The sequence below is a fragment of the Mauremys mutica genome, chromosome 21, assembly GCF_020497125.1.
Source record: "Mauremys mutica isolate MM-2020 ecotype Southern chromosome 21, ASM2049712v1, whole genome shotgun sequence".
Lineage (NCBI taxonomy): Eukaryota > Metazoa > Chordata > Testudines > Geoemydidae > Mauremys > Mauremys mutica.
The window spans coordinates 5323458-5349864 of record NC_059092.1 but is presented as its reverse complement, the minus strand read 5'-3'; the positions used below and the strand labels follow the sequence as shown (position 1 = coordinate 5349864).

The following is a 26407-nucleotide window of genomic DNA, read 5'->3' as shown; positions in this document are numbered from 1 at the left end:
TTTATTTTTATGCCAGCTGTCAACATTTTCCATCATTACAAAGCAAACAACATGGTTTGAAATTTTCAAAAGTATCCAAGTGACTTAGGAGCACAAGTACTACTGAAAGTTACTGGCATCCTGTGCTCCTGAATCATATCAGTACTTTTGCAGATCCCACCCTTGGAGTACAGATGAATTTCTGGAACCAGACGCTGGGATATATTGATGTACCAAGTTTCAGAGTAGCAGCCGTGTTAGTCTGTATCCACAAAAAGAACAGGAGTACTTGTGGCACCTTAGAGACTAACAAATTTATTCGAGCATAACCTTTCGTGAGCTACAGCCCACTTCTTCGGATGTATGGAATGGAACATATATTGAGTATATATATATATATATACACACATACACACACACACAGAGCATGAAAAGGTGGGAGTTGTCTTACCAACTCTGAGAGGCCAATTAAGTAAGGAAAAAAAAACTTTTGAAGTTTTGAAGCTTATGCTCAAATAAATTTGTTAGTCTCTATTCATGTACCAAAGACACTAATATCAGGTCCAATCCCATAGGGCACTGAATTCCTTCTGGAAGTTGCAGAGTACGACCCCTACAGATTTCAGAGTGCTCAGCACCATGCGGGAGGCGTTCAGTACTTTGCAAGAATCAGGCTCACAAGGGAGAGCTTTGGCTCAAAGGAGTTAAAACAGGAATCTTAGCGCTGCAAACTCAAATAAATCTGTAGAATTGCAAAAGATAGAAGGCAATCTTGATCTCTTTTCTATTCTTTAACACAGAGTACACTGTTTCTAAAGATATGCTTGTCATTGCACAGGGCTCTTTAAAGGTATTCTGAAAGGAAGAGCACTGTTTGTTCCACCTGCACTTTCAAGAGCATGCTGCTAAAACTTGTATTGTGTTTTATATAGATTCTTACACCACAATAATCACCGTAGTACCTGAGCGCCTTGCAGTAGTGCACTAAGCAACGTGACTAACATCTGTCATGTTTTTTCTTGAGTATTCTATTATTTTAGAGATATTGTGCTTTTAAAGAGCTGTTTTTAAAAAATAAAACTGTACATTCTGTACTGCACCTAACCCAGAGTTACCAGCGCGCTCTCTTTCCAAGATTATTCTGCACTTATGTTTTTCTACTACCATAATAGAAAGCTGCTGGTTTGCGCTTGCCTTACAGCTAGAGTTCTGATATGGCAGAGATGTAAATGGAACATGAAACAAGAAAACATTTCTGTTGGCAAACCTCTTAATTCAGGTACAGTCAGGATCAACCTCTGAATCTTTGGGGCTCAATCCAGAAAGTACAATGCCATGAACAAATATAGGCATCAGTTTTCTGACACCCCCGCACTGCTTCCAGAAACCCAGGCAAATTGGATTTAAAGGAGCTTAACAGTGCACAGCTTTTACTATGGCAAATGGAACAAACTGTTGCTATAAGATACAAAGTTCAGAAATCATTTTAGATCATGTTCCAGATTACCAAAACCTAAAGGAAACAACTGATTAACATTGTCTTCTGCGTGGAGACCTGATCTGTAAAGTGGCTGAGTACCCTGAATATCCATTGCAGTGAAGGGGAGTTACGGATGATCAGCACCTTGCAGGAGTGGCTCAGCATCTTTCACAGCAAAGCCAAATAAGAAACAGAGACTGTCCAGATTGCTTGGGACAATACAAGCACTGGGGCAAAATATGTATATCCATATCACTCACCCATGGACAGCATTTTCTCTAGGGTATGTTCACTGTCAGTCATGACAGGGGAAAAGATATTATGTTCTATTTAATTTCTTTCCCCCATACAATTCACCATCTTTGCCAATGAATTTCAACCCAGCAACTTAGATCTGATCCCAAACTCCACAATATAGCATGGTTAATGAATAAGCAGAGCACTAGAAAATTGTGGGACAATAAAACTGAACTTTTGCAGTGTTTAGTGTTAGGGAGGTTACTCATTACCAATGTATGCTAAACATTTGGCACTAATCAATTTTTTAAACAAAAGTGAAAGATAAATAGTGACTATATTGGCTTTGGCCCTTATATCACAGTTTCAAACACTTCTCTATCCCTTGGGCCATATTTCAAAGGCCTTCTGCTAACAAATCAGTTGCTATGTATCCAATTGTATAATGGTGCCAGTAATGCCTATTGTATGCCTTTGGGTTTAAATAAGTTGGTGTTTCCATTACACACCCCAATTTCAGGGTCAGATAATTTGATTATTCCAAATTACACTGAATGGAAAACATGCCAGTGGAAACCCAAGGAGACAACATTGTAAGTGTTAAAGACAATGGCAAAACTGTGCCAGTGGAAGCCTCTGGAGACCATATTAGAAACTGAAGGCAATGGCCAAGGAGTAATTTAGTATTTTGCACATTGATCTGTAATATATATTAAATACAAACATTCCGTTTAAGCCAATGTTAAAGAATGTCTGTAGCTATGCCTGGTTGCTAACATGTGGAATGCTAATGTCATTTGGGCCAAACAATGGAAAATACATGTACAGTACACACATTCAAATAAGTTTGAACTATTAATTTTTTAAAACTTACTGTATTTTGCCAATGTTCTGAAATGGCAAGATCCCAACTACAGTTCAGCTGTAGATTTCTTCTGGGACAGATAACTGTTAGATACCTAGTGACCAAGTTTGTTAGTGTAAGCTTTGAGAAATGACAAGTCTGTTTCTAATTTAGTTTCCAGACAACAGTTTACATCAATCTAATATGATGCCACCAGAATAAAATTTGCACCTGGCACAAAAGATCCCTTAGTGGCTAATCACTGTCTGTTTTTTTCATTTGAAATGGCTCCATCTGGTGTAAATTGCACAGGACTGGTATCGTTAGCTAGGACCCATGCCTAGTTTGCTGATACTGCTTAAACTGGCTTCATTTTGTTCATCATAAATCCTGTCTGGAAAGCTGTTGACATAGCCAAACTAGTATTCTATTAATTAAAATATATATATAAAAACTAAAACTATAATTAAGGTGAATTTATCTCTTGGTACCACTTAAAAATACAGCTGATGTTAGAAAGAAGTGTTCAAATTGCCTATAATAAAAACGAGCCACACAGAGCTAAACTGCCAGATTTTCCATAAGGAAAACACTGCACGTTTCCAATAGCAAAACCCAAACTTCTCTAATGTAAAACACAGGCAACAGATTTAACAAATAGTTTGCTTTCACTGCTGGCTCAAAAGCATGAAACAATGAAGACCAAGATTTCAATCAACCGTTAACTTATAAAATTATGTTCCATTTGAATCCTGCAAAACTAATATCAATTAACAAACAAAAAATCCTATGATATGTCAAAGCAAGGTTGTAAATTAATTTGACAAAAGCTATGAAATTAAGAGCTAAGGCTGCTACTCCATCCTTAATTCATGCCGTTGAATCCGAGTTGTCTTGCCACAGAGAAAGGAGCTTACTGAACATACTGTATGTGTTGTAATACCTATGAACAAAGGTGAGGGGGAAAAAAATCTACCATTGATCAGGATGAGATCCAAAGACTGGATAGCTGTCATGACTACATTGGAACTCTCTTAGCCAGAAGGATGTGCATCGAGAATGATTTAAAGTACTTTAAAGAATTGGAACTTGGTCTTACACATGAGAAAGTTGTACCAATTTATCAATATGGGTTTAAACTATTTAGTTAAATTAGTGTAACCCCCATGTGTGGACAATTTTACTCTGATTTAAGAATGACTTGTATCAATTTAGCTTAACATGACGAGGAATCAACTTTAGTTAAATCAATATAAGGTACTGTTAAATAGAAATAAGCATCCACACATGGGAGTTGCAGTAATTTAATACAACTTTCTTGCAGAACAATGTGTTGGTGCACTGTGACATATTTCTGAAGTGTCACAATAGGAATTGAAAAAGGTGAGTTAAATAAACAGTCTTCTTGTGACTGTAGTGACCACTGGCTAGATCCGGGGCCATACACCCCCATGCACCACCCAGCATAGAAGCTTGTATCCCATGGATCTGTGAACATTTACTTAGGGCTGAGAATGTTCTATTCCACTTCACTGCCACCAAATTTTGTTTTTCATAAAGTGCTTACAAAAATGACAGCTTTTGCATCCTAACATGAAATTAAAATTTTTAAAAACACAGGGCCACCAGCACCAACTATGCCAGAGGAAGAGTTAAAAAAAAACCCTTGGTCTTCCGAAATTTCAGCAACTGCCACCAGCAGAACAGTTGCAGGTGGGCAGAGGCAAAGGCAGGCAGATTGCTCTCCTTTACTTCACCCCAAACCCACTGGAACCAGGCACTCTATCACCACTACCATGCAACCACTCCTCAACATGCCCACCAGTATCAAGGCTTGCGATGGTGGAGCATAGAAACCCAGAGCTTCCTGAGGAAACCTCAATAGCCAGAGCTAAGCAGCAGCGAAGTAGCAACACCTTTTGAATACACTGAGTCCCCAATCCAAGCTGGGTCTCACCGCCTATTCCCTCCTGGAACCTTTAACTCTTTCCCTTGCTCCCTAACACTCATTGTACCTCTACCTAGATTGTGAGCTCTTCAGGGTAGAGACCAAGCCTTGTTTATTTTGTGCTGAGAGAATAAAAAAAATCACTGGACAGAAATTTTGAATTTCAAAATTTCAAAAACATTTATGTTTTGCTAAAATTAAAATAAAGAAGAGATCTTTTTTCAATGACAACAGGACCCAAAAGATCCTATTTTTGATTAAAAAAAACAGAGCACCCGCTCCACAATGAGCTGCCATCTCTGCTGAACACTGACTCCATTGCACTGGAGATCTCTCTCACCTTTTTCATAGGTGAATTTCTCCCACAGCAAAGCACTTTGTGAAAACAAGTATTCCACTGTGAGAGGAGTCAACAATCCATTAAAAATTATTCTACAATAAATATTTTCCCAAACTTAAACCTCAAAGCATTGTGATTTCAGGACAAGATGTTTATTAACCACTCAGAATATGGATTCTTAATATGCCACAGTCACATCTGAACTTGAGGTAGAGGTTGCTGATACAATAAATAAAAATTAATACTTGGTTCTTATAGGGCCTGATCCATAGTTCTCAAAGTATTTTAAAAAGGAGTGTAATTATCATTATTTCCATTTTATACCTGGGAAAATGGAGATATAGGGAAGTCAAGTGATTTGCCCCAGGCCACATAGCAGGTCAGCAGCAGATCTGAGACTAAAACCCAGATCTCCTGACTCACACTCCAGCACCTTATTCATTGGACTGTGCTGCCATACAAGACCTGATTTCATTTTCCGGAAACTATTAGCTACAAATTCCAGTACAGTTGTAATAGGAATGAACTAATACGGATTTTTTTAAATTACATAATTGTTGTCAAGCCCCTCGAAACTGTCACACTGATGAATGCTTTAAAGCCAAAATACTTCAAACTGTCTTGCAGATGAGAAAGACAATTCCGCATACAATTTCAGTTTGTTGGTTTTTGTTAGTTTTTTTTTTTTTACTATAATGTAAGGTTATCTTTAATGATGTGATTTTTTTTTAATGTTCTCAAATCCAATTTGCAAGGAATTGTTTGAAATGTATATGCTGCAGCCAGTCAGACAATAACAGTTCTGCAATTATCAGCACCTGCATTACGATTCAATGGGTTTAAATTACTAAGGGGCCATGGCAGATACCCTACTGGCAACAATTAGCATAAAAAATGTTCTACAGTTTAAAGCTGTGGGTGGGAATTACAAAAGGTTAACAGACTAAATATAAAAATCTTTTTGAATATAAAATCAATGTGCTTTGTTACTAAAATCTGGGTACTGTAATTTAACCAAAATAGGGTTTAGAGTATCTGGCAATCTTCCATATGCATGAGATAGACTTTTCTTCGAAGCAAAATGCAGAGCAGCCAATCTGAAAGTTTTTTAAAAAATGAAACAAAACCTAAACAACTAAAGTGTTTCATATCAATAAAATATTCCAACATGCTATTGTATAATGAATATGAAGACAGATACTGAATCTGATTAAAGGTATCAACAATCTTTTCGCTGGACATTCAAAGAGAGGTGTATTATAGTGGTCATAGCATTAAAAGCTAGACATTTCTGGGTTCAGCTCAGTTCTAATATTAAACTAACTTCCTCTGGGACCTTCCATCAAGTCACAATAGGACAAATTCTCAAAAGTGGCCTCTAATTCTGTGTGCCTACATTTAGACATTCAAGGCCTTGTTTTTAACAGTGCTGAACAACTACAGCTCTCAATGACTTGAACAGGAATTATGTACAGAAGGATAGATGGTAATGGAGAAGTTAAATTCTGATTATTAAAATGACTGAAGCAGAAAGAAAGTTTTAATTTCTGAAAACAGCCACAGTGGGACAGACATGCCAGATGGCCATTCTCAGGGACAGAGTATCTTACACAAGGCCCAGCCTCTTGGTCCAGTCCATAATTATGTCAATGTTATAATTTGGTTTGACAGGACACAGGGTGGTAGATGGTCCTGCAGGAACTTTGATCCTAGATTAGTGAGGACTTTGTCTTTCAAAATTGAGTCATTTCAACTGTCATTGACTAACATGCTCCTTCATGTGTCTCCCATGGTGTTGGTCAGATGCTGGTGTATATCATTCTTCATCTCACCCATATTATAAGATGAATTTCAAGATCTTGTGTTGTATTCACAATTCTTCTTGCTAAAGAAAACTGGATGGACTCCCATCAGAGATTCACTGATCATTCATTGGTCTAAGGGATCACAATTGGAGTAAACTGAAGAGCTTCATTCCTGACCCCCCAACAATCACAGCACTTAGCATCTCTCGTGCTAAGTGCCTGCTATCTCAGGGAACAAGAGACCAGAAAGAGAAGTGAGCACAAGTCCATCACTATAAGGCAGAATGCAGGGCATTATCTCTAAGCTAACTCAAACCTTTCCAAAGTATTTCACGAAAGTATGTATCATTATAAATTCTAATTCACCACACACATATTATATGTTGTTTTCAGGACAGAAATATTAGAAAAAGTATCTTATGTAGAAAAGTAGCAGTATAAGTGAAAGTGGAGAAGAAATTTGTATAGCAAGAGTCTAATTTCAAAGTGATGCCTCATTAAACTGAGTTAATGGGGATGTGCTTGAGAAACACCAAGACCCCTTTTATCACAATTAGTGCCACATCTCTGGCACTCCCTGTTAATCTAATAGAATCAGCATGTTCAGGACTAGCCCAGGGTTTTTAATTGCAAAATCGGCAAACACATTAATCATCACTTTATAGCCCTGTTGTTGTGGTGGAGAAATGAGATTACAGAAATGTATCAGAGGTCACAGACGGGAACTCTCACAAGCTTATTTAGACTTTTAGTCAAACAGAGAAAAGAAATATAGACACATCACAGGTTACTGTAAGATGCTTCCTTCCTCTTCCTGCTCCACCTCCCCCCTTAATCCTTTTATACACATGTGGGCCCAGGTCACTGACTTCTATACGCTTTCCAGATATAAACCTGTACAAGCAGGATTTCCCTTCCCCTTTAGACAGATGGCTTGCCTGACACAAAGATTTCCCAACATTATAGTGTACTTATTTTTAACAAATGTTAAGACTGAGCAAACCACAGATGGAGAGTGACCTCATAACCTCAGAAATCTTAAGGGGAGAGTGGACTCAAAAATGAATGCAAAAAAGTGTTAACCCTCTGAATTCAAGAACTGCCATTTACCATTTTTTCCACTAGCAGTAATTTTTGGTTAGCAGGCGAAATCTTGGTTACATTTAAGTCAATGAACATTTTGTTAATGTCTTAACTGGAACCAGGGTTGGCCCGAAATCAGAATAACCCTTTGTGACCAGGGGTCAGGCTATCATCATGCATTGAAACTTGAGCTCTCATGGCTGTGCAGCATGTTTCTATTCAATCACTGCATCTGCAGGCTGATCAGACATTTTTCATAGACTCAAAGGCTAAAGGCCAGTTATATTCTGCTTAGCACAGAGAGGTGTAAACCACACCTCCCTGCACTACAGAGGACCTTGGTCCTGGAAAGGAGATTAATCTTGAACAAGAGCAGGTAGTGCTTCTATTCTCTACTGGATACCTATTGTGCCTTAGCAGCTCTGTGAACACTGCAGGAAGGGGGGGAGGGGAAGGGGTCTGAATCGGACGCCACCTATGTAAGGTGAATGACTAATACCTGAATTTAAATGTCACTCAACCCTTTCAGGAACAGAAATAGAGCAAGTAGTGCATATACTACAATAACATAATCCTTTTTGTGCTATGTTTTCTTGGCTGTATGTCTAACAAAAGAATGGTGACATACTATCTATACTGGGACAGAACAAAATTATCTTGCTTGAAAAAATACAGTTGCATTTTATAATTGCCATTTAAATATTTTTAAAAATCGCAACTCAGTCCACGAACACAACACACAAGGTGCCTTTGAAACACTTTGGGAGCTACAATTTTGGGCTCTGATTGTATAAAGTCCTTACTCAGCTGCTCCCTTGAAAAAAGTGCTACGCTGAAATCTCACTTGCTAAAGTAAGGGTTTAGAGCATGTTGGCTCTGTTTTGTTGATCTTTCCCAGTCAGCAGGCAGGATTTGTCAATTGAGTTTCTCATCTTTGGAATGGATTCCCGTTGGCCATCTGCTATAGTATTAGTCTGGGGGGCATTAGATTGAGACTGATTTATTTCATTTAGTGCTTTGCTTCTGGGTCAGATCTTTCTCCTTCCCAAGAGCTAAGATACCAGTTCTCGATAAAGAATAGAGATGGTAGTTTCTATTTTATTTCTGCCTCCTATCATGAATAATACATGTAATTTATGTGTTTTAATTTTTGCAATGAAAACATCTAGCTGTTAGGATGATAGGTACTGCAGCAAATAATAAAGTAAATAAAATCCAATATGAAAAGCATTCTGATGTGTACATAACACAGCAGTAACATTTTAAAAAGAGAAGCAATAGGGCCTAGTAGAAATAACACTGGTCTGGGACTCAGGCTACATAATTTATACTCCTGCCATTGGCCTTCTGGGTGACCATGGGCAAGCACTTTACCTCACAGTGCCTCAGTTTCCACATATGTATAATGGAGACAATGATATTTACCTCACTTGTAAAGTGCATTATTATTATGAAACAATTTGTATTTACAATTCCTTTTATTCTTAACTTCCTTCAGGCATGTAAATATTTTCCCCTTGCAGATTATTTGTAATCTGCAAACATAGTTTTACCTTTGCACTAAATGGACTCAAAGTTAACGTGATAATTTTTCTCTATGCATTCCTCCAACAAAGCTTCTAATGCCAATACTTCTTTACATTCACATAAAACTGTGGGAATAAGAGCACTGGTCTGGGAATAGCATTTATAATATTTTGTTCCAGCTGCTGCAGAGGCAGTTGAGGGAGCATTCAACGTGTCCTTTGCGAGTCCCATAAAAAGAAGCCTTTTATCATTATTTCTGAGTGGCAGATTTTTTAAAAAGTATAGGAACTTAGAATGCAGAAGATTTTCATTCACCTATTGTAATATTAAGATAGGTCAATTCTGAGGCTTATAAACCTTGACAGTGTCATTTTAAGCAATATTAAAAGAAATTACAGTGGGAAAGGCAAATGCTGTATTGCTATTACCAGTGTTACTGAAAAATCTCATGAGATTAACAATGAAATATTACAATAGCCACACTTTGCTCAGATGAGTATAACAGATATCTTGAGATATTACACAATATCTCATGAGGTTTACTGTCCTGGCTGTGTCATTACACTCTATTCCTTGTTCCTACAATTCACTCAAGGGTAGTAAATGTATATCTCAATATTCCTAGAGCTCATTTACACCAGATCTGAATTTGGCTACTAGGCCACCTGGTTTCAGGTGCAAGATAGTGAAAAACAAATGGGAAGATCAAAGATTCTTGGGAAGGTTCCACACACAAAAATAATATTCATAACTATGTGGATTTCAACAGTTCCTCATTGCCACAACACTAATAAAGTTCTTTAAACTACTTTCAAGAAGTAAGGAATGTATAGAGAATAAGATTATTGTAGGCATTATGTATATTAGTTTCTCATCCTGTTGCTATAGGAAATCTTAGTTTTTGATACCTGCATCTTTTATTTACAAGAAAGAAGAGTCCAAAGCATAAAGCTTCCAATTGACAGAGTGGAAAGAAAAATCTCTGGAGAAGACCGAGATAGTGACGATCTCTAAATCCAGTAAAGCTCAAAGAACTACTGAGCTTTCCTGGAGTACAGAATCCCAAAAGACAGAACCTTTAGGAAGCCTCAGTAACTATGGGAAAACTCTATATAGGGCTACATCTTGCTTGCTTTACACATGCAGAATGAAAGTCTGACCCTACTTAAGTCAATGGGAGTTTTACTATTGACTTTAATGGATCCAAAATTTCACCCACACATTTTATTTCCCTGGAAGTGTTGTGAGACAGATGGGATTTGGTCCACAGCATTCACAGGAGAAAGGATGATTAAAATAAAGTGCTGATGTAGAAAAAACAGGATTTTTCACACAAAATGTATCAGGTTCTACAGTGATGGAAGCATACAAGAACCTAGACAGACAGAAGTATGATCAAAATGGCAGTGGACACTGGCCAAAATAGGTGGCAAATGTTGGTTGAACAATTTAGTTCAGGTAAAAGCAAAGCTATAAATAAAAGCAACAAATGGGAGAGAAGTTAAAAATATATCTGAAGGATGTAGAATTCGGAGCTTCTTCAGAGGAAGAGACATGTAAGTATGAGATTTCAAATAATCTAACTTCTTAGGAATTCTTTATTCATCCTGGCCCAGGGGAAATAGAGGGTGGAGCTGAAAACCTTTGCAGCAGAACATTTGTCTGTAGTGGAAATGAATATCATGTCTTCAAAGAAATGATGGTCCTGAGGCAACCTACATTGATGATGTCAAGAGTTTTAGCACTGAGGACTTCAATGGAGGAGTGGGAAGCATTGATGGGGAGAAGTGGGCTTTGATGTTAGCTCTGAGGATCTGGCAGCAGGCATTAAAGAAAGTAGATTAAGAGCCTGATCATACTAATACAGAAGTCAAAGGTAAAACTCCTATTGACTTCAAATCTGAGCAGAATCAGACCCTCAATGGTAATTTTAAAGTAGCAGATTCAGATCAATCTATTTTAAAGTAAAAAAAAAATCTTCAAGGCAGAATGAGAAGGCTCCTGATTATTCTTTTTATACCAGTGTTTATACTAGTGTCTGTCTGGTCAGCTGTCTAGACAGATGACTCCCTACAGTGATTAGAGATGAGACACTCAAACAAAGTCTATTTAAAACAAAAGAAAACACAACATTTCTCTGCTATTTTTTCTAATAATGCTCAAGGAATGAAAAAAGTATAGTCTCCTAATCTGGTTAGCAAAATTACAACTTGTTAAAAATCAACCTTAACATCAGTGAGAGAGAATGTGTTTATTTATTTATTTTGCTACATGTTTTTCAACAACACTATAGAATGCATGTGACCTCATGTACTTTCTTTTAAGATGTACTCTTTCTTGGAGATACGAATGGTGAGTCAGTTGTTATAGTAACTACTTTTTTATTGAATATCATGCAGAAAGTATCTATGTGCCATCAGATGCTTGTGTTGCAGTAAATTATGCATCTTCTGTCAAAACATTCTCCGAACATATTTCTTTAGTAAATGTTCAGTTCACCTTTTTCTGGTTTACTTTATCAGTTTAGAAATTACTATACGGTAAAGGGAACTCCTTGGCCACATCCACTCCCTTCACCCCTAACCCCAACACATTGACATGTCAAAAACTTCTACAAGTCAAACACAGTATTGACAATTAGACGGTCAAGATGACAGTAAATTATGCTCCCCAGTTACTTCCTTAGTAGACAAACACATTCTTTACTGAACTACCATTGGTGAAACTCTTTTGGTAATATAAAAACTGCTACAAACAATGTATTTTAAATATAGATATATAGAATATTATATTTTACAGATTTGATAGTGAGATCTACTCTTCTAGGACCCAATTCCTCAAAGTTTATGCACATGGTCAAGTATTTTGCTGGACCAGGGTCTTAGACACTGTGTGATGAAAGGAAAAGTAGCTTGTTGTATTTGGATTTTGTTAATAAAAGATAACATGGATTGGCAAGAACTCCAATTGTTTGAATTCCCAGCTATATCGTTTGTTGGTTTTATGGTTCGTTTCTGCCTATGAGGTAACTTATTTTAGCAGCATGTGGGCTCTCTTCTGTCTCCCTAATTAAAGAGATGGAGTAATAAGCGATGGCTCAGTAGTTGATTTCTATGCCTTTTCATAAGCTCAATATATCATCATTTGAAGTGACATTCTGGTGAAATGAGAAGAGAATCCAATAGTGTTATAAAACAATACAAACAAACAAAAATAACCAAAACAACACTCTCCTTTTTGTGACTCAGCAGATTGAGGGATAGGATTGCACATTTAATGGCGTTAGTATGGTAAAACTTTAACAACAGGCCTGAATTAGAGGATGGAATAATTAAAACTGAACACTAGGCACAAAAACAATGAGAAAGAGAATCTGAACTTTTAAAAACTTCTATCTCCTAAACAATCAATCAGTGATATGTTTGGGTTGGCCTGAATATGAAAGCTCCATGCATTCCTAGTCCTGCTTTCAATTGAAAGCTTGTTGCTTTGTCTTATAAATTCCCCAAAATGTAAGACATATAACACAATAAATAGTTCTTCGCTTCACAAATATGAGAAATATTGTAGCGGATGCAGCAGAAAATGTGATGCTATAAACCAAATTTAAATCAGAGGGATTAAGAGAAGCTGGACAACTAGCAAAACCATGTTGCTATTATCAATGCTTAGAAATCTCTTTTATATTGCACTTTGAAGTCTTGTAAAAACATCAAGAACATAAGAGGAATATTCTCCCTTAACATGCATGCATCACTTCCATTAGCGTTACATAAACTGAAATAAACAAACTAGTATTGCTGCTCTGATTCCATTTGGTAATTTGTCTAGTGCTATTTTAAACAGCCATTATTAACTTTTCAAAAAGAGCCTTGGAAAATTATTCATATTTCAACATAAAACTGTTGCTGCTATGACTGATGTTATAAGAAGAAAACAAAACTAAAAACCAAAAAGACTCATTTTTACAAAACTAATTTACTTCTCTAACATCAGGAAACAGCTAGAAATGAATTGGTAAATCTGTGATATGTATAACTATATAGTTACTAAGGAGACTCTCCAAAGGAATTACATCTAATCCATCTTTGCTAAATTTGGATCTCATTACCTTTTTGAAATATGGAAAACCATCCATATTTGAAATAAAAGGGTACATATGTGTTACTACTATACAACAGAACCTTTCCGAATTCTATTTCGCTGACAGTTCATCAATAGTGGATAGAACTGCATGAATTTTCATTATTGCATTATTACAACCATACTCCAGACTGTGGTGCATGAAAGCCTCAAAGACCTCATAATTTACTCATCAACAGAAGTTATTCTTGAGGCATTTTGAGAGCTAGACAGCATTTCTCTCAAAACCAGAGATGAAACCTGCTGAGAAGAATGAGAGCATAATCAATAAAACAATGGCCAGGAAAAAAATCTCCATGGTGGAAAGTTGCAAACCTAATAGTCAAATGAACCTTTCGGAAGCAATAATTCAAAATGTAAAATATGTGCTTTGGCCCCACTTATTACATTTTTAATACTTGTCCATACTACAATGTTGTATATTATGCCTTATTTATTTTGGCTGAAATTCACTGATAGCACTAAGCTCTTTGCACTAGTTAAGCCCCACATAGGGCTGCACAGGGAAATGCAGGTGAAGCCCCCTACACACAAAGCAAAGAGTCTCCACATCATCATCATCATCCCCACAAAGACTAGCACAAAAGCCATAATGACGCAGGATAAAGAAGAGGCCATTGGTTTGTGTTTTGATGGATCCAGTGGCTCTCAATATCTATACAACTAGCATGGTGCAGCTGCAACTCCAATCCACAGCAGCTATGGGAAAGGTCAGGCTTTATGCTGGTGTAGTAAGCCCCACTAAAAGATGACATGATAAAAGGTGTAAAAAATAATGAAGATAGAATGTGATCTTCTATTTATCTTCTTGTGTCATAAGACAAGTACAAAGAGACATTCAGTGAAAATGAAGGGGGGGCAAATTCAAAACCAACAAAAGGAAATACTTTTTCACAAAATGTGTAATTAGATTGTGGACCTGACTGCCACAATACATCATGGAGGCCAAGACTGTAGCAGGATTTTAGAAAAGGAATTAGACATTTAGGGTATGTCTGTACTGCAGTTAAAACCCTGCAGCTCGCCCATAGCAGCTGACTCAGGCTCGTGGGGCTCCGGCTAAGGGGCTGTTCAATTCCAGTGTAGACGTTCAGGATTGGGCTGGAGCCCGAACATCTACACCACAATTAAAACAGTCCTTTAAGATCAAGCCCTGCGAGCCCAAGTCAGCTGACAAGGGCCAGCCTCGGGTGTTTAACTGCAGTGTAGGCATACCCTTATATGCTTAACAAGAGTAATCCTCTGCCCCCCATTCAAACAAAAACAACAAACCCACCAAGACTTTTGGAAGGGATAAACCCCCTCATATTTAAGGGCATAAAGCACCCACTATAGGGAGGAGGAGGAGGAACCGTCCTTGGAGTCAGGTTACCCCTAGAACAGCCGGTGCAGTCCACTTTTCGAGACTGGAGACAGGACTGGACACTGGTCTGATCCAGTCTGGCAATTCCTATGTTCCACTGTAATGAGCGGACCTCTATGCTAGCAGTGGTAATTAGAAATAGCTACCATCAGGGCAGGCCCTGGGAATTTATTAACTATTATTATTAATAATAATTATTATTACACACCTCTCTGCACCCATCTCTGCAGTATGTGGATCCTGCCTTGGGTGAATTCCACTATATGCTTCCCAGTCCACTGTTCTTTTCCCCACTTTTTTTAATAAACAATGGGTCCGTCATTGCAACATTTTTGCACTAAATTTATTATTAATTAATAAACAAATGCTGATCTGACTTATCTTTTTCATGCTTTTTCTTCCTTCTCTTTCTCCATTGTCTTCACTCCATTTTTTATGTACCTTTTATACTATTTATCTCTTCTCTGGATCATTTCTCCCATACTTATTTTTCTATATGGTACAATAATTGTTCCATGTCCTGCCATCACACTCTTCTTCTGTTGTGTATACTGCCCTTCAATCTCACCCATTGTCCTGCCCTCCTTTCTGTTCTCTTCTTCCTCAATCTCTTCCCTCCTCTTCCTAAATTACTGACTCTCTTCCCCTAGTACCTCTCTCTTCTTTCCTGTCTGTCACATTCACAACCCACTCACAAGTTGGTGAAACTACACCAGGGCAGAATTGTCCCATTGTTTCTGTCTGCTTCTGCACACTCACGCAGATGGTACTGCATAGGGTCACATCCAGTAGGTGTTCTTCCGAACCAGAAGAATTAAAAATTCATTTTTCTTTAAAACGAAAGCCAAGATTCTGCAAATCCTGATGGGATCACCCAAAACATGCTGGTACCCCTATTTATGCTCAATCCAGCTTCTGCCCAAATGTGATCCTCCAATTATGGTTAAAGAGGAATAGAAAAGTGAATTGTTAATTATGGGTAGGCAGTAGGTAGAAGGATTATACATTCATTAGACATAGTGAATGAAAAGGTTAGCTAAGGGAAAAGTCAAAAGTTCCCAGCCCATGCTAATGTCACCATTGCTCCAGATGGCATGTCTGCATAGCAGAATTCTGGGTAAAAGGGAGTGTGCCGTGCTCTGGAGATCCTCGCTGGTGTAATGGCCAGACAAAGGGACCATTACAAACTGACACAATTAAAGCAGCCCTCGGGCTGTTCCAATTTGAGCTGTGGCCCAAGATCAGTCCCGGGATGAGAAGGTTAGGGTGGAAAGGTTGCTTAGAGTCACATTTGTCTTCCCCATGCTTCAGTGAAGCTGAGCATTTAGCCCTCTCTCTAAAGAAACTGAAATCAGCTGAACTAGGTGCAAGACTTCCATCCATTCTGATGAAAAGAAAAGTGATGTGTGTTCTGTTGCGAGTGACTAAGGAGTTAAAAAATACAATACTGTTACTATTCACACTTACAAGGATGACAGGAATCAGTCATCTACCTGACCCTCCCTCTGTGGTAGCCAACAGCCTGGATTATGCTTGTACCAGGAAAGCTGTTAGTTACAAATATTGTAGTAGGGATTTCAACTCCAGACTCTCTCTGCTTCAATGTCCCATGAAAGGGAAAAAATATTTTTACCTATGACCTGAAAATTCGCTAATCAAATGGCCCGGAATGAGCCAGCAAGAGTGAGACACATTTGTTTAATAACCCTAATCTTGTGGTGATAATTTAACATTAGTTCATGTGGTAAATAAGGATTCTTCTTCATTATCAATATTTACTTTAGTGAGTTAAAAAACAAATGACAAAAAAAATTGCACAAACTTGTGATTTTTGAAAACCACAGTGTCACACACAAGCTGGGGCTATCAAAATAAACCTCTAAGATAGTTTGAAAAAACAAAATAAATACCATCTAACTCGTAACTACCACCAGCTTTGTTACTCCACTGACCGCATTAAGATGCAAATCATGTATTTACAATGTATCAAGTTATATGGGAGGATTTAATATTACTGTTCACAATAAACTTCCGTGATTAAACTTTGATTCAACTCCCAAGCCTCAGCATTAGGCTCCCATGAATAATTCCAAGAATAATAGGGTGGTAAAGCAATACCAGCATGTTTATAAAGAAAGTGTTAGTTCAATCATTACTCCCTGTACTGTAGGAAAATGGAACAACAATCTAAGTATTGAATATATATATTATATAGGATGAACATGCAACTACGACTTACTGTGCTATAATTCCTTCAAGAGGTAATGAGATGGACAAGAGGACGTTAGGGTATTAGCATAGGACTTAGGAGTTCAAGTCCCTAATCCATCACAGATTTCCTGTGTGACCATGGGAAAGTCATGTAGCCTCTCTGGGTCTCAGTGCCCCATCCATACAATGGAGGTAACAGCACTGCCTACCTCAAAGGGGTATTGTGAGGATAAATACCGTAAAGACTGCGAAGCACTCAGACACTATGGTAATGGGTTCCATTTAAATACCTTAAATAGAAGTCTTACACTCCAAGAACTGTACATGATTTCACCAGTAGACTATTTCAAATTACTGTTCTGTAACTCCACATTTTCCTATTTTAATTTTATTTATTTCATAGACCTAATATTTAAAAACAACAAGCAACTTTCTCTCTCTCTGTTCTGTGTACTCCCATCCCTCCTAAATTCTGATGAAATGGCTCCCCTTGAAATGCACCCCTTGTGGTGGTATGTGAAGTGCCATCCACAAGAAAGAGAGATTTTTGTAATTGAATGAACTGTATGATTCATACATGGGAGGACACAGCAGTGAACTATTTGTGAAGCTTTTTACATGTGATAACTCATTTTATTAATACAAGAGTCTGATGTATGAAATGGTCAGGAAAGATTAAGGGAAATCTGACCAACAGAGTTGCCAACTCTGGTGATTTTATCATGAGTCTCGAGCTATTTTATGTTTTTCTTAAAGCCCTGCCTCCTAAAACTGGGTGATTATGTGAAAATCTCAATTTTCACTTTCTAAAAAGGAGAACATTCTAGTCCTTATAATTACAAAGTAAAGCCTGAAGATATAGACCCTAATTTCTCAAACCCAGCAGGCAAATAAAAAGATCCCAAATTTACTATTTTTTAAATCTCATGACTTTTGACAACATGGGATTGAGAATACTGGACTGTGGTTCTATAGCCTCAAAATAAGCTCACAGGTTAAAGCTTGTTGGCCATTTCCCAAAAATTCATACACCACATATTGCAAGCAACAAGGACAAAACTGGGAGGGGAAAAAATGAAACACATATTTCTACTTAAAAGGTGTTTATCTTAAACTGATTTCAATTAATTAAAAATATCTTAAAGGGGCTAGAGGCACTTTCACTTTACTCAAGACACTGCATCTGTTGCATTTGAAGTCACAGAATGAAAGTTGTTACTAGAGATGGGCTGAACCAGCACCAATGCCTCTGAATGCTGGCAGTGGGAGAGGGTCAAAATTCTGAATTCACATTTACATTTCATGGTTTAGGCCCATCTTTCATTCTACCACAGTGAGTGAACTTAGATTGTCTAAGTGATTGTTGCAGCGCCTTTATCTAATTCATTGTGAACCAGTGTATTTTGACTGAACAAAATAACTGAAGTAGAAGCTTTGGAGAAGAGGTTGTTTTTTATAAAACAGAAATTAAATATTTCTATGAAATGTATTCCATTTATTATAAGAAAGTCAGTGGAAATCACTTCTGCTGTTAAAATGCTTTGAGAGCCACCTATTTGCATTACAAAAGCTGTCTCTTATTTTTCTGAGTTGTTTTACTCCTGTGTAAAGATACCTTTTGTTTCTCAGTTAACTAAAAAGCTGAGCAGTTGACTAATCCATTATCTCTACTCACCATCCTCGGTGCTAGGGGCATCTCCCATTCCAAGCAGGGTGTCTGATCTGGATTCTGGCTCTATATCTCCCTTAGGGATTGGTAAATCAGCCAGTGCAAATCCAGATTTGCCAGATATAGGGACAGCAGCTTTCAGTTCCCAGCTTCCAGACACAGCATCCATCAAAGGATAGCTAATACACTCAAATCCACTGTGAAAGAAAATAGGGTTGACATTTTACTTTGTTTGTGCTGATAGGTTTTAAGATTTTAATAAAATAATCCAGATATAATATGGAATTTACCATCACGACCATAAAATATCCAGTGAATGAAAGTTACAACTGTGTATATATATTGTGATATATACAACATAACATACAGTACTGAGAAACTAGCTGATGTCACATGACTTTAGTCTATCTGATTTTGTCAGCAAACAGTGTAGCCCTAAACCTTTGTACACCAAGTTTATTTGGGTTACTTATCTCATGTCTGTCAGGTCTTGGTGAACTGGTACACAAAGTCACAATGACGACCTGTCCTGATAATCATCATAAAATGATTAAAACTGAGCAACTTGAAAGAGAATGTTTACTGTGGATTACATTTCATGTCATAGAGTGCTGCTGAGAGTAAGGATTTTTAAGTGTTTAGCTAGATAAAAGATATTGAGTAATATTTTCACCTATGGTCAGCCATTACCCTTGAGGGAGAAAAGAGAAATATGTTACTCTACAAAATATGTTGAGCAATATGTTGGCTGGGATTTTCAAGGGAGTTAAGGGTTCAAACCACTTCAAATTTCAATGGGAACTGGGTGCCAAACTCACTTAGGTTCTGAAAATCTCAGTCATTAATCCTGATTTAGGATCCTAAATATGCAGGCTGATTTTCAAAAGTGCCGAACATTTAGTAGCTCCCATTAACTGCAATGGGAGCTGCTGGTTGATCTGCACTTTGAAAAATCATATCACTTATTTAGGATCCTAAATTGGGATTTAGAATCTTAACTTTAAGGCTTCTGTTTTTGAAAATCGTGGCTGCTATATTTTCATAGTTAAGGAATCCCTTGATTGAGCAGCTATAATTTACTATTTAAAAGAAAAATCCTCTCAGACAAAGGACTCCATGTCATGTTTTGACGGAAACATACTTAAACAACCATGGGCAACATTTTCAAAAACATAGCAATGTTAGGGGACTTACTTTTTTAAAGAAAGTACAGCACATGCACATGTTTATTGTAAACAGTGAACTTTCAGTGGCAACCATGATTTACCAGCCTTTGACAGAGCCAGCTGTTAAAGACCATTTTAAAGACCATAGTCAGTGACTATGGAGAAACAAACTACCCAGTGATCAGAACACATGCTTGGTTTAAAACAAAACTGTCACAAAGAGTAAAATTTTCACAGTTGTCTAAGTGATTTAGGAGGAGTCATTTACAATGGAATTAAGGGTTTGTCTACATAGGAAAGTTTTACCAGTTATATCAGTAGAACTTTGCCTATTTAAATTCACACCCTTAGTTTAAACGGGCATAACTTTCCCATGCAGACAACATTTTAGGTGCCTAAGTACCTAATTTATTTCTGAAAATGGGGCTTAGGCTTGACACTTACTCAATATCTTTTTTCTACTTCACCAGTAATATTTGTAGAATTTAATGTCTGAAGAACAAAATGGCTTCTTTCAAAATACTGTATCAAGAAATACTGGCAAAGTAATTTAGATATACAAGGGAAAAAAGACTAAAGAAGATCTACCCCAGGATTCTCACACTCAATGTCAATAAAGATTGCAGTAATGTACAGGGCCGCCCAGAGGATTCAGGGGTCCTGGGGCAAGCAATTTCAGGGGCCCCTTACATAAAAAAAGTTGCAATACTATAGAATACTATATTCTCGTGGGGACCCCTGTGGGGCCTGGGGCAAATTGCCCCACTTCCCCCCTCCCGCCCCCCGGGCAACCCTGGTAATGTAAGAGGGAATATAGTCAGAGTTTATGAAAAGAATTAGCCTTATCACCCAGGGTCATGAGCCAAAGGCCACTGAAGGCAATAGGATTCCTTCTACTGATTTCAATTAGGTTCCCAGTGCCTTCTGGAAGTCACAGGCTTGGGAGGAAGAGGAGAAATTCATAGAAAGTAAGTGGTGATGGCACAAGAAAAATCCAAGAATCTGGCTTGAACTAGATGATAGGGCAAGTACTGCAAGGGAAAGTCAGCACCGATACACAGGGAAAACACCAATGAGTGACTGCAAAACATTGAGTCACTGCACCTTGTGTATTATTCAAGAGAAAATACTTCATGAAATAGATTTTTCCACACACTACGTACAAAGGGGTTTTCACTGGCTTCCTTTCAACTTCTTCAATTAACTTGAATAAGCTGGTAGAAGAACTTGCTGGAATTTGATGGTTTTTGACTCCAACCCAGATCTCCAAAAGTCGACCATTCTCATCTTCCCATCAAAAGAGCAACAGGAAAAATAAACAATTAAAATTTCATAACTGTGTAGTAAAAAACTGAAATATTTGTTGCAACTGCACAATATCATCTTACAAGTTTATGCAAAATTTCAGAATCAACCACTGAGTAAAAACACTCTCATCATACTTGTTAGCAAGGGTGGTAATAAAACCTAGTGTTTTGTCCAACAGACTAGTGGTCAGTGGCTTTCAAAAAGAAAAATATATGATGAAGGAAGAAGAAAATATTTTTAAAAATTAAGATTTAAGTGCAAGAAAATCTCTAGGAAATCAGAATCTACTTGAGAGAATAATCCAGTGTTATTTTCTTGCTTCTCTTTCATTGTAGCTATTTCAGTCATGATCTAATAATATCTTTGATTAATACCCCATTAATATTTCTTGCTCATTCACTTCAATTGTTAATCCTTAGCCTTATATTGTTTATTTGGCAAATCAAAATGGTGTCCTTCCATCTCTCAGCTGCTGAGTCTGTTCCTTCAATATTGTGGTTTCATTTTGTGATGTGTTGATATTAATTGTAATACAGCTTTCTTCTGACAAAAAAAAATAGATAGTCTGGTAAAAACTAGGGACAAATTCTGTGCGGGCTTAATTTCACAAAAGTTGAAGCCAAATACTAGTCCAGGGGCAAGGTAGGAAAAATTATACTTTCTGCAGTTCAGCATCCAAAGAAAGCAGATTGAGAAAAGTAAAGTAATGATCAGAGGAACCCCAGCAGTCACTGAATCCCTTGCAAAATTTCAAAGAAACATGCATAATTCTGCAGAGGCCTTAGGTACTCAAAGTTTCCAACCCTCATGTAGATGAAGCTTGCCAAGAGTCTTCTTTTACTATGCCACGCAAACAACAGAGCTAAAACTGTCTTTTGTACTTTCAGTTGGGAGATCACAACTTGAAAGCCAGCTTGTCTTCTCAGCAGGCTGGAACAGAGAGTTTGTGCTCACCATTTCTAGTAAAGGCAAATATGGGGAATAAATATTTCAGTTTCCTTGAACATTTTCTATTCAAATTGTGAGAAAAAGAACAAAGACATAGTTTAACCTTTCCAGAGGATTCATTTTAAATAACCTCCTCTGATTTGTATTTTTGAAAAGCTATAACAAAGCTGTCACATTTTCTGAAATACTTATCTAGGTACATTCATTTAAGTCCACAATGCTATGGATAGCCTTGACTTCCACAGAAATGATTTTAAATAGAAGGTTACAAAGACCAAGTGAGTTTTAACTGTCAACAGGAAGGTTTTCTTTTCTGAATACAGAATTTAAATGAATGCATTGATTGTGAAAGGGCATAGATTGACAGCACTGGAAAATGACGTCTTCTCTCTCTGCAAATGAAAGTACAGTACAAACTTTATCCCTTCTAATTTATCCTAACACTGACCTAGAGAGAACCCTTCTAGGGTTGAGAGGAGAGTTTTGTCTCTATTCAATCCCTTACCTTTCTTCTAAGACTGCCAACAAAGAGACCAGTTAATGTACTCTAAATATGGGTCTGAGACCAGCAACTCATGTACACAGGCCACAAACAAGCTGTCAGATGCTTATAAATTTTGGTCATTAATGACCTGGATTTAACTGTGAAAAATTGTATCCCATTATTAATCTCCTTAACACAACAGTCCCACATTGTGCATGTTTCTAACTATAATGACTTTCCGCTTTGAGATTTTGAAATAATACTAGCGAATTATGTGCACATATAATATTAAGCATGGAATTCAGAAATGAAGTAAAATTCATAAATTTTTAGGGACACTGACAGATTTTTTTGCTCAATCTATCAAACACTTCATTTCTTGAGATGCTACCAGTATGATAACATTGCCTATTGCATAGATTACTTACATATAATTGTTTTCTGAAAGTAGGATGTGTGTAGATTCTGTGTGTAGATGTGTAGATGTGTGTACATTTGTACCTTTGGGTCATGTGCAATGACTTCTGTGTGGCAAGACATCAGAAGTACAGCACACCCCAAATTTAAAAGATTTCACAAACCATATCCTTTTAGGTGGCAGCCACATACCTGAGTGGTACAAGGCAAAATTATAGGTCTCATAAAAGACCTTGAACAAAAATTATCTTAACTGTCAAAGGAAAATTTAATTTAATGCCATGTTTTGGTATTTTTATTCTCTATTTATAACTGTGAAACATTTTTATATGGCAGAAAATATTTTTAAACATGTTCTTACATTCACAAACCTCTCCTCCTTCATTCTGTAGCTGGACATGAAGGGTGATAGCAGACCCTTGGATTACATCAATAACTTCTGGGCCCAAAATTACTATCTTCTTTGCTTGAGCTGCAACATTAAATATATTTGAGTTCTTCTCTTATTAATAGACTTGAAGTGCTCCCCCTCCTTCAAAGAACCATTGCTCTGGAGCATCTTTTATGATTTTCTCTCCCAAACAGATTGATGAATTGCTGGTAGTAGACCTCAGGCATCAATAGCCTTACAAATTGCTTATACTTTCATTCTAGATCTTCTTCTTATTGGTGGTGGTAAAAGATGAGCCACTATTTAAGCAATCCCTTTAGTGGATATAGGCCAAACAAAATGTGCAGAAACCGTGTGTGTGTGTCTTCGATCCTAATCTAACTCCTATTGAAGTCAATGGGAGTCTCTCTCCATTTGTTTCCACAGGATGTGGATCAGCTAGTAGTGCTCCAGAGATGGTTACCTTGATTCCCAGCAGCCACAACTTCAGATCCCAGGTAGGTTAATTTAGCATTTCAGCCTTCAGAAATAGATGCACTGAGTTCCATTAAATTTTCTGCGTGTGATAATTTCATATGAGAACTTTCAGATTAAATGGTTTTATCTTTATGTCCTAAATCAAAAGTTACCTTCCCCACCTTCACTGAAGTATGCTTTGTACCACTGACTGCCTCCTTCCATCACAGAGATTACTAAAATGCATCAATGTTGTTTACATATCATTTGTGAAGAACTTTGGGGTTATGTGTAAAGCACAATTAGAAAGCAGAGGTGTGATTTTTGCACTAGTGAACAAATGTGTCAGTGGATCAGATATCAATCTGAAAACTGGAATGACAGTTGTCTAGGCTCTGTTTTGTTTACAATGCTTGTTATGAGATTCTAAGGTGTTGTAACTATGCTTCACACAAGAGATGATTTCCTCTACCCTAGATGATCTTCCCTTTCCATTGCAAAATGAGCCATGGAGATAATTCTGGAACTCTTTCTAGAGGTCTGACACCATAAGCTATGTGCCTCTCCTGTGCCATATCCAGTCCTCAGCTAGAAGAGGAGGCTAGCATGACTCATGGTCTTTGAAAGAGAAAAATGGAGAAATTCTAGGGGTCTTCTCTTCCCAAACAGTTCTTCTAATTTCATCTTCCATCCAGCCCTAACATTCTATTAGGTTTACAGCAAATAAATCTTCTTGCATATTGCAACAACCATTTCCAGTTTGGAAACCATGATACATTATGTTCTAAAAGCTATCAGAATTTATTGGAAATATAGTACTTTATCTTCTAGTTAATTTTTATCTAGGGCGGTTTGTGAAACAGTATAGAAAGCAGCTAGGAATATGCTGAATAATTAACCGTGGAAGAGATGAATATCAAGTTGTGACCTCTGCTTTCTGAGCAGGACAATTTAATACTTGTTTTTTAAACTTACTATGTTATTATTTTTGTGAATAAGGTAACGGCCTTTAACTCCAAAAACGTATGTGAGATTTGCTTTAAAATGAAAAGAGCACATTATTCTTCAAAAAAGATTCCAAAGTAACATTTTATACTTCATTGTGGCTCTACGTTTAATTTGAATTAATAGCTTCCCCCCCCACACACACAAATGTGCCACTCAAACAGCTACGCTTTCTCTCTTATGAACTACATGTTCCAGGCAAACTGAGTGCACAGAGGAGGCTAACACTATAGCCAGATCATATTAATCAACAGAGACACAGCCAAAGCATTATGTTGAAGTCTTGTTAATAACTGGATAGCATAATGAATGAACGTACCAGCAGGGTAGCCATTGATCCACAGTCCATCATAGATGACACCAGAACAATGAATTTCAGTGCCCTGTCCATTGAACACATCATTTCTCCACTGTCCCTTCAAATAGAAACACATTGATTTCAAATTTGCAACACAGGCTACTTTATATCGAAGGGATTATTCCAGAGGGTTCTCAATAGCCAAGTGGGTGGCCCTCAAGGTTCTTTATAAATACCCTTCCAACAGTTGTGTGAACATGTTGAATGGGGGACCACACAACAGTCGAGGATTACGTGGCACTCCACAATACACCCTCTAAAGAAAAAGAAGAATCAAGTATTTCTTGCTGAAGGTTTGTTACAGTGGGGCGCTATTATCAGAGGTGCTTCTGTGAAGAAATTACATTGCACTTAAATGCAGAGAATGAGTTACTACTTGGCACATGCAGAATGACGCACCATTTCCTATACAGATTGTGAAGAGTGACATACTGGGACAAATTCAACCCCAAAAATTTCAATGATTTACACCACTGCTGAATTTGGCCCAAGATATATAATATTATACACATAAAGAAAATGATGTTTGCAAAATCAAGCACTCAAAAGTTAGGGAATGCCAGAACTGAGCTCCTGTGCAACCATAATTGGGCCCCTGGTATGCATGCCTTATGATAAAATCTTTAATTGCAAGACCAGATATTATTTTTCCACAGGACCTCTGTCTCTTTCAGCAACTGGAACCTTGAGATCCACAGCACAAAGTAACAGTATTAGGCTGTTATCTTCTGTGTGGACCAGCACTAGAGGGGTATGAGAGACAGACATCCTTTTCTAGTGGCTTTCACAGCTATTTGCTGACAATAGAAGAATGGTGAGACAGTCTGTCATGGGCAGGGGAGCAGGAACTCACACTTGCAACACACACAGACAACCAAAAGTTTAAGTGTGGGAAGTGAAGTGGTACTTCTATAATATTTGCCAATAGCTATATGTAGTGTTAAAAAAAAAAAAAAAGAGAGAGAGAGAAAGTATGTATTTCAGGCTCTCTCCTGCACTATGGCACTGACTCCTTAAACTTAACAGGGTGTTAGGAGCTGGAGAATAAACACGTTTTAAAGTCTCACGTGATCTCATTTCTGCTATGCTGATCCACTGCAAATTAAAATTTATTTACGGCAGGTTGTTCAATTTCTGGTTCTGCTGTATGATAAATGGAGGCTGCACAAAACAAAGTGCTACTATAACTCTAAATTTGTCTAAGCCACCTTCAAATTCCAGATGGATTTAGAGGTTAGAATTCTT

General features: G+C 37.4%; 1 protein-coding gene across 1 annotated transcript in view; it reads right to left on the bottom strand.

Annotated features, from left to right (window-relative positions):
• Nucleotides 1–26407, bottom strand: part of MORN1 (MORN repeat containing 1) — a 110844-nt gene that overhangs the window by 58518 nt on the left and 25919 nt on the right. The window contains exons 7-10 of the mRNA XM_044996327.1: nucleotides 25124–25220; nucleotides 23314–23424; nucleotides 20959–21082; nucleotides 18636–18826 (exon numbers count right to left, since the gene is read on the bottom strand). Of these exons, the coding sequence (XP_044852262.1) occupies nucleotides 18636–18826; nucleotides 20959–21082; nucleotides 23314–23424; nucleotides 25124–25220 (523 nt within the window). The remainder of the gene's footprint in view (nucleotides 1–18635; nucleotides 18827–20958; nucleotides 21083–23313; nucleotides 23425–25123; nucleotides 25221–26407) is intronic.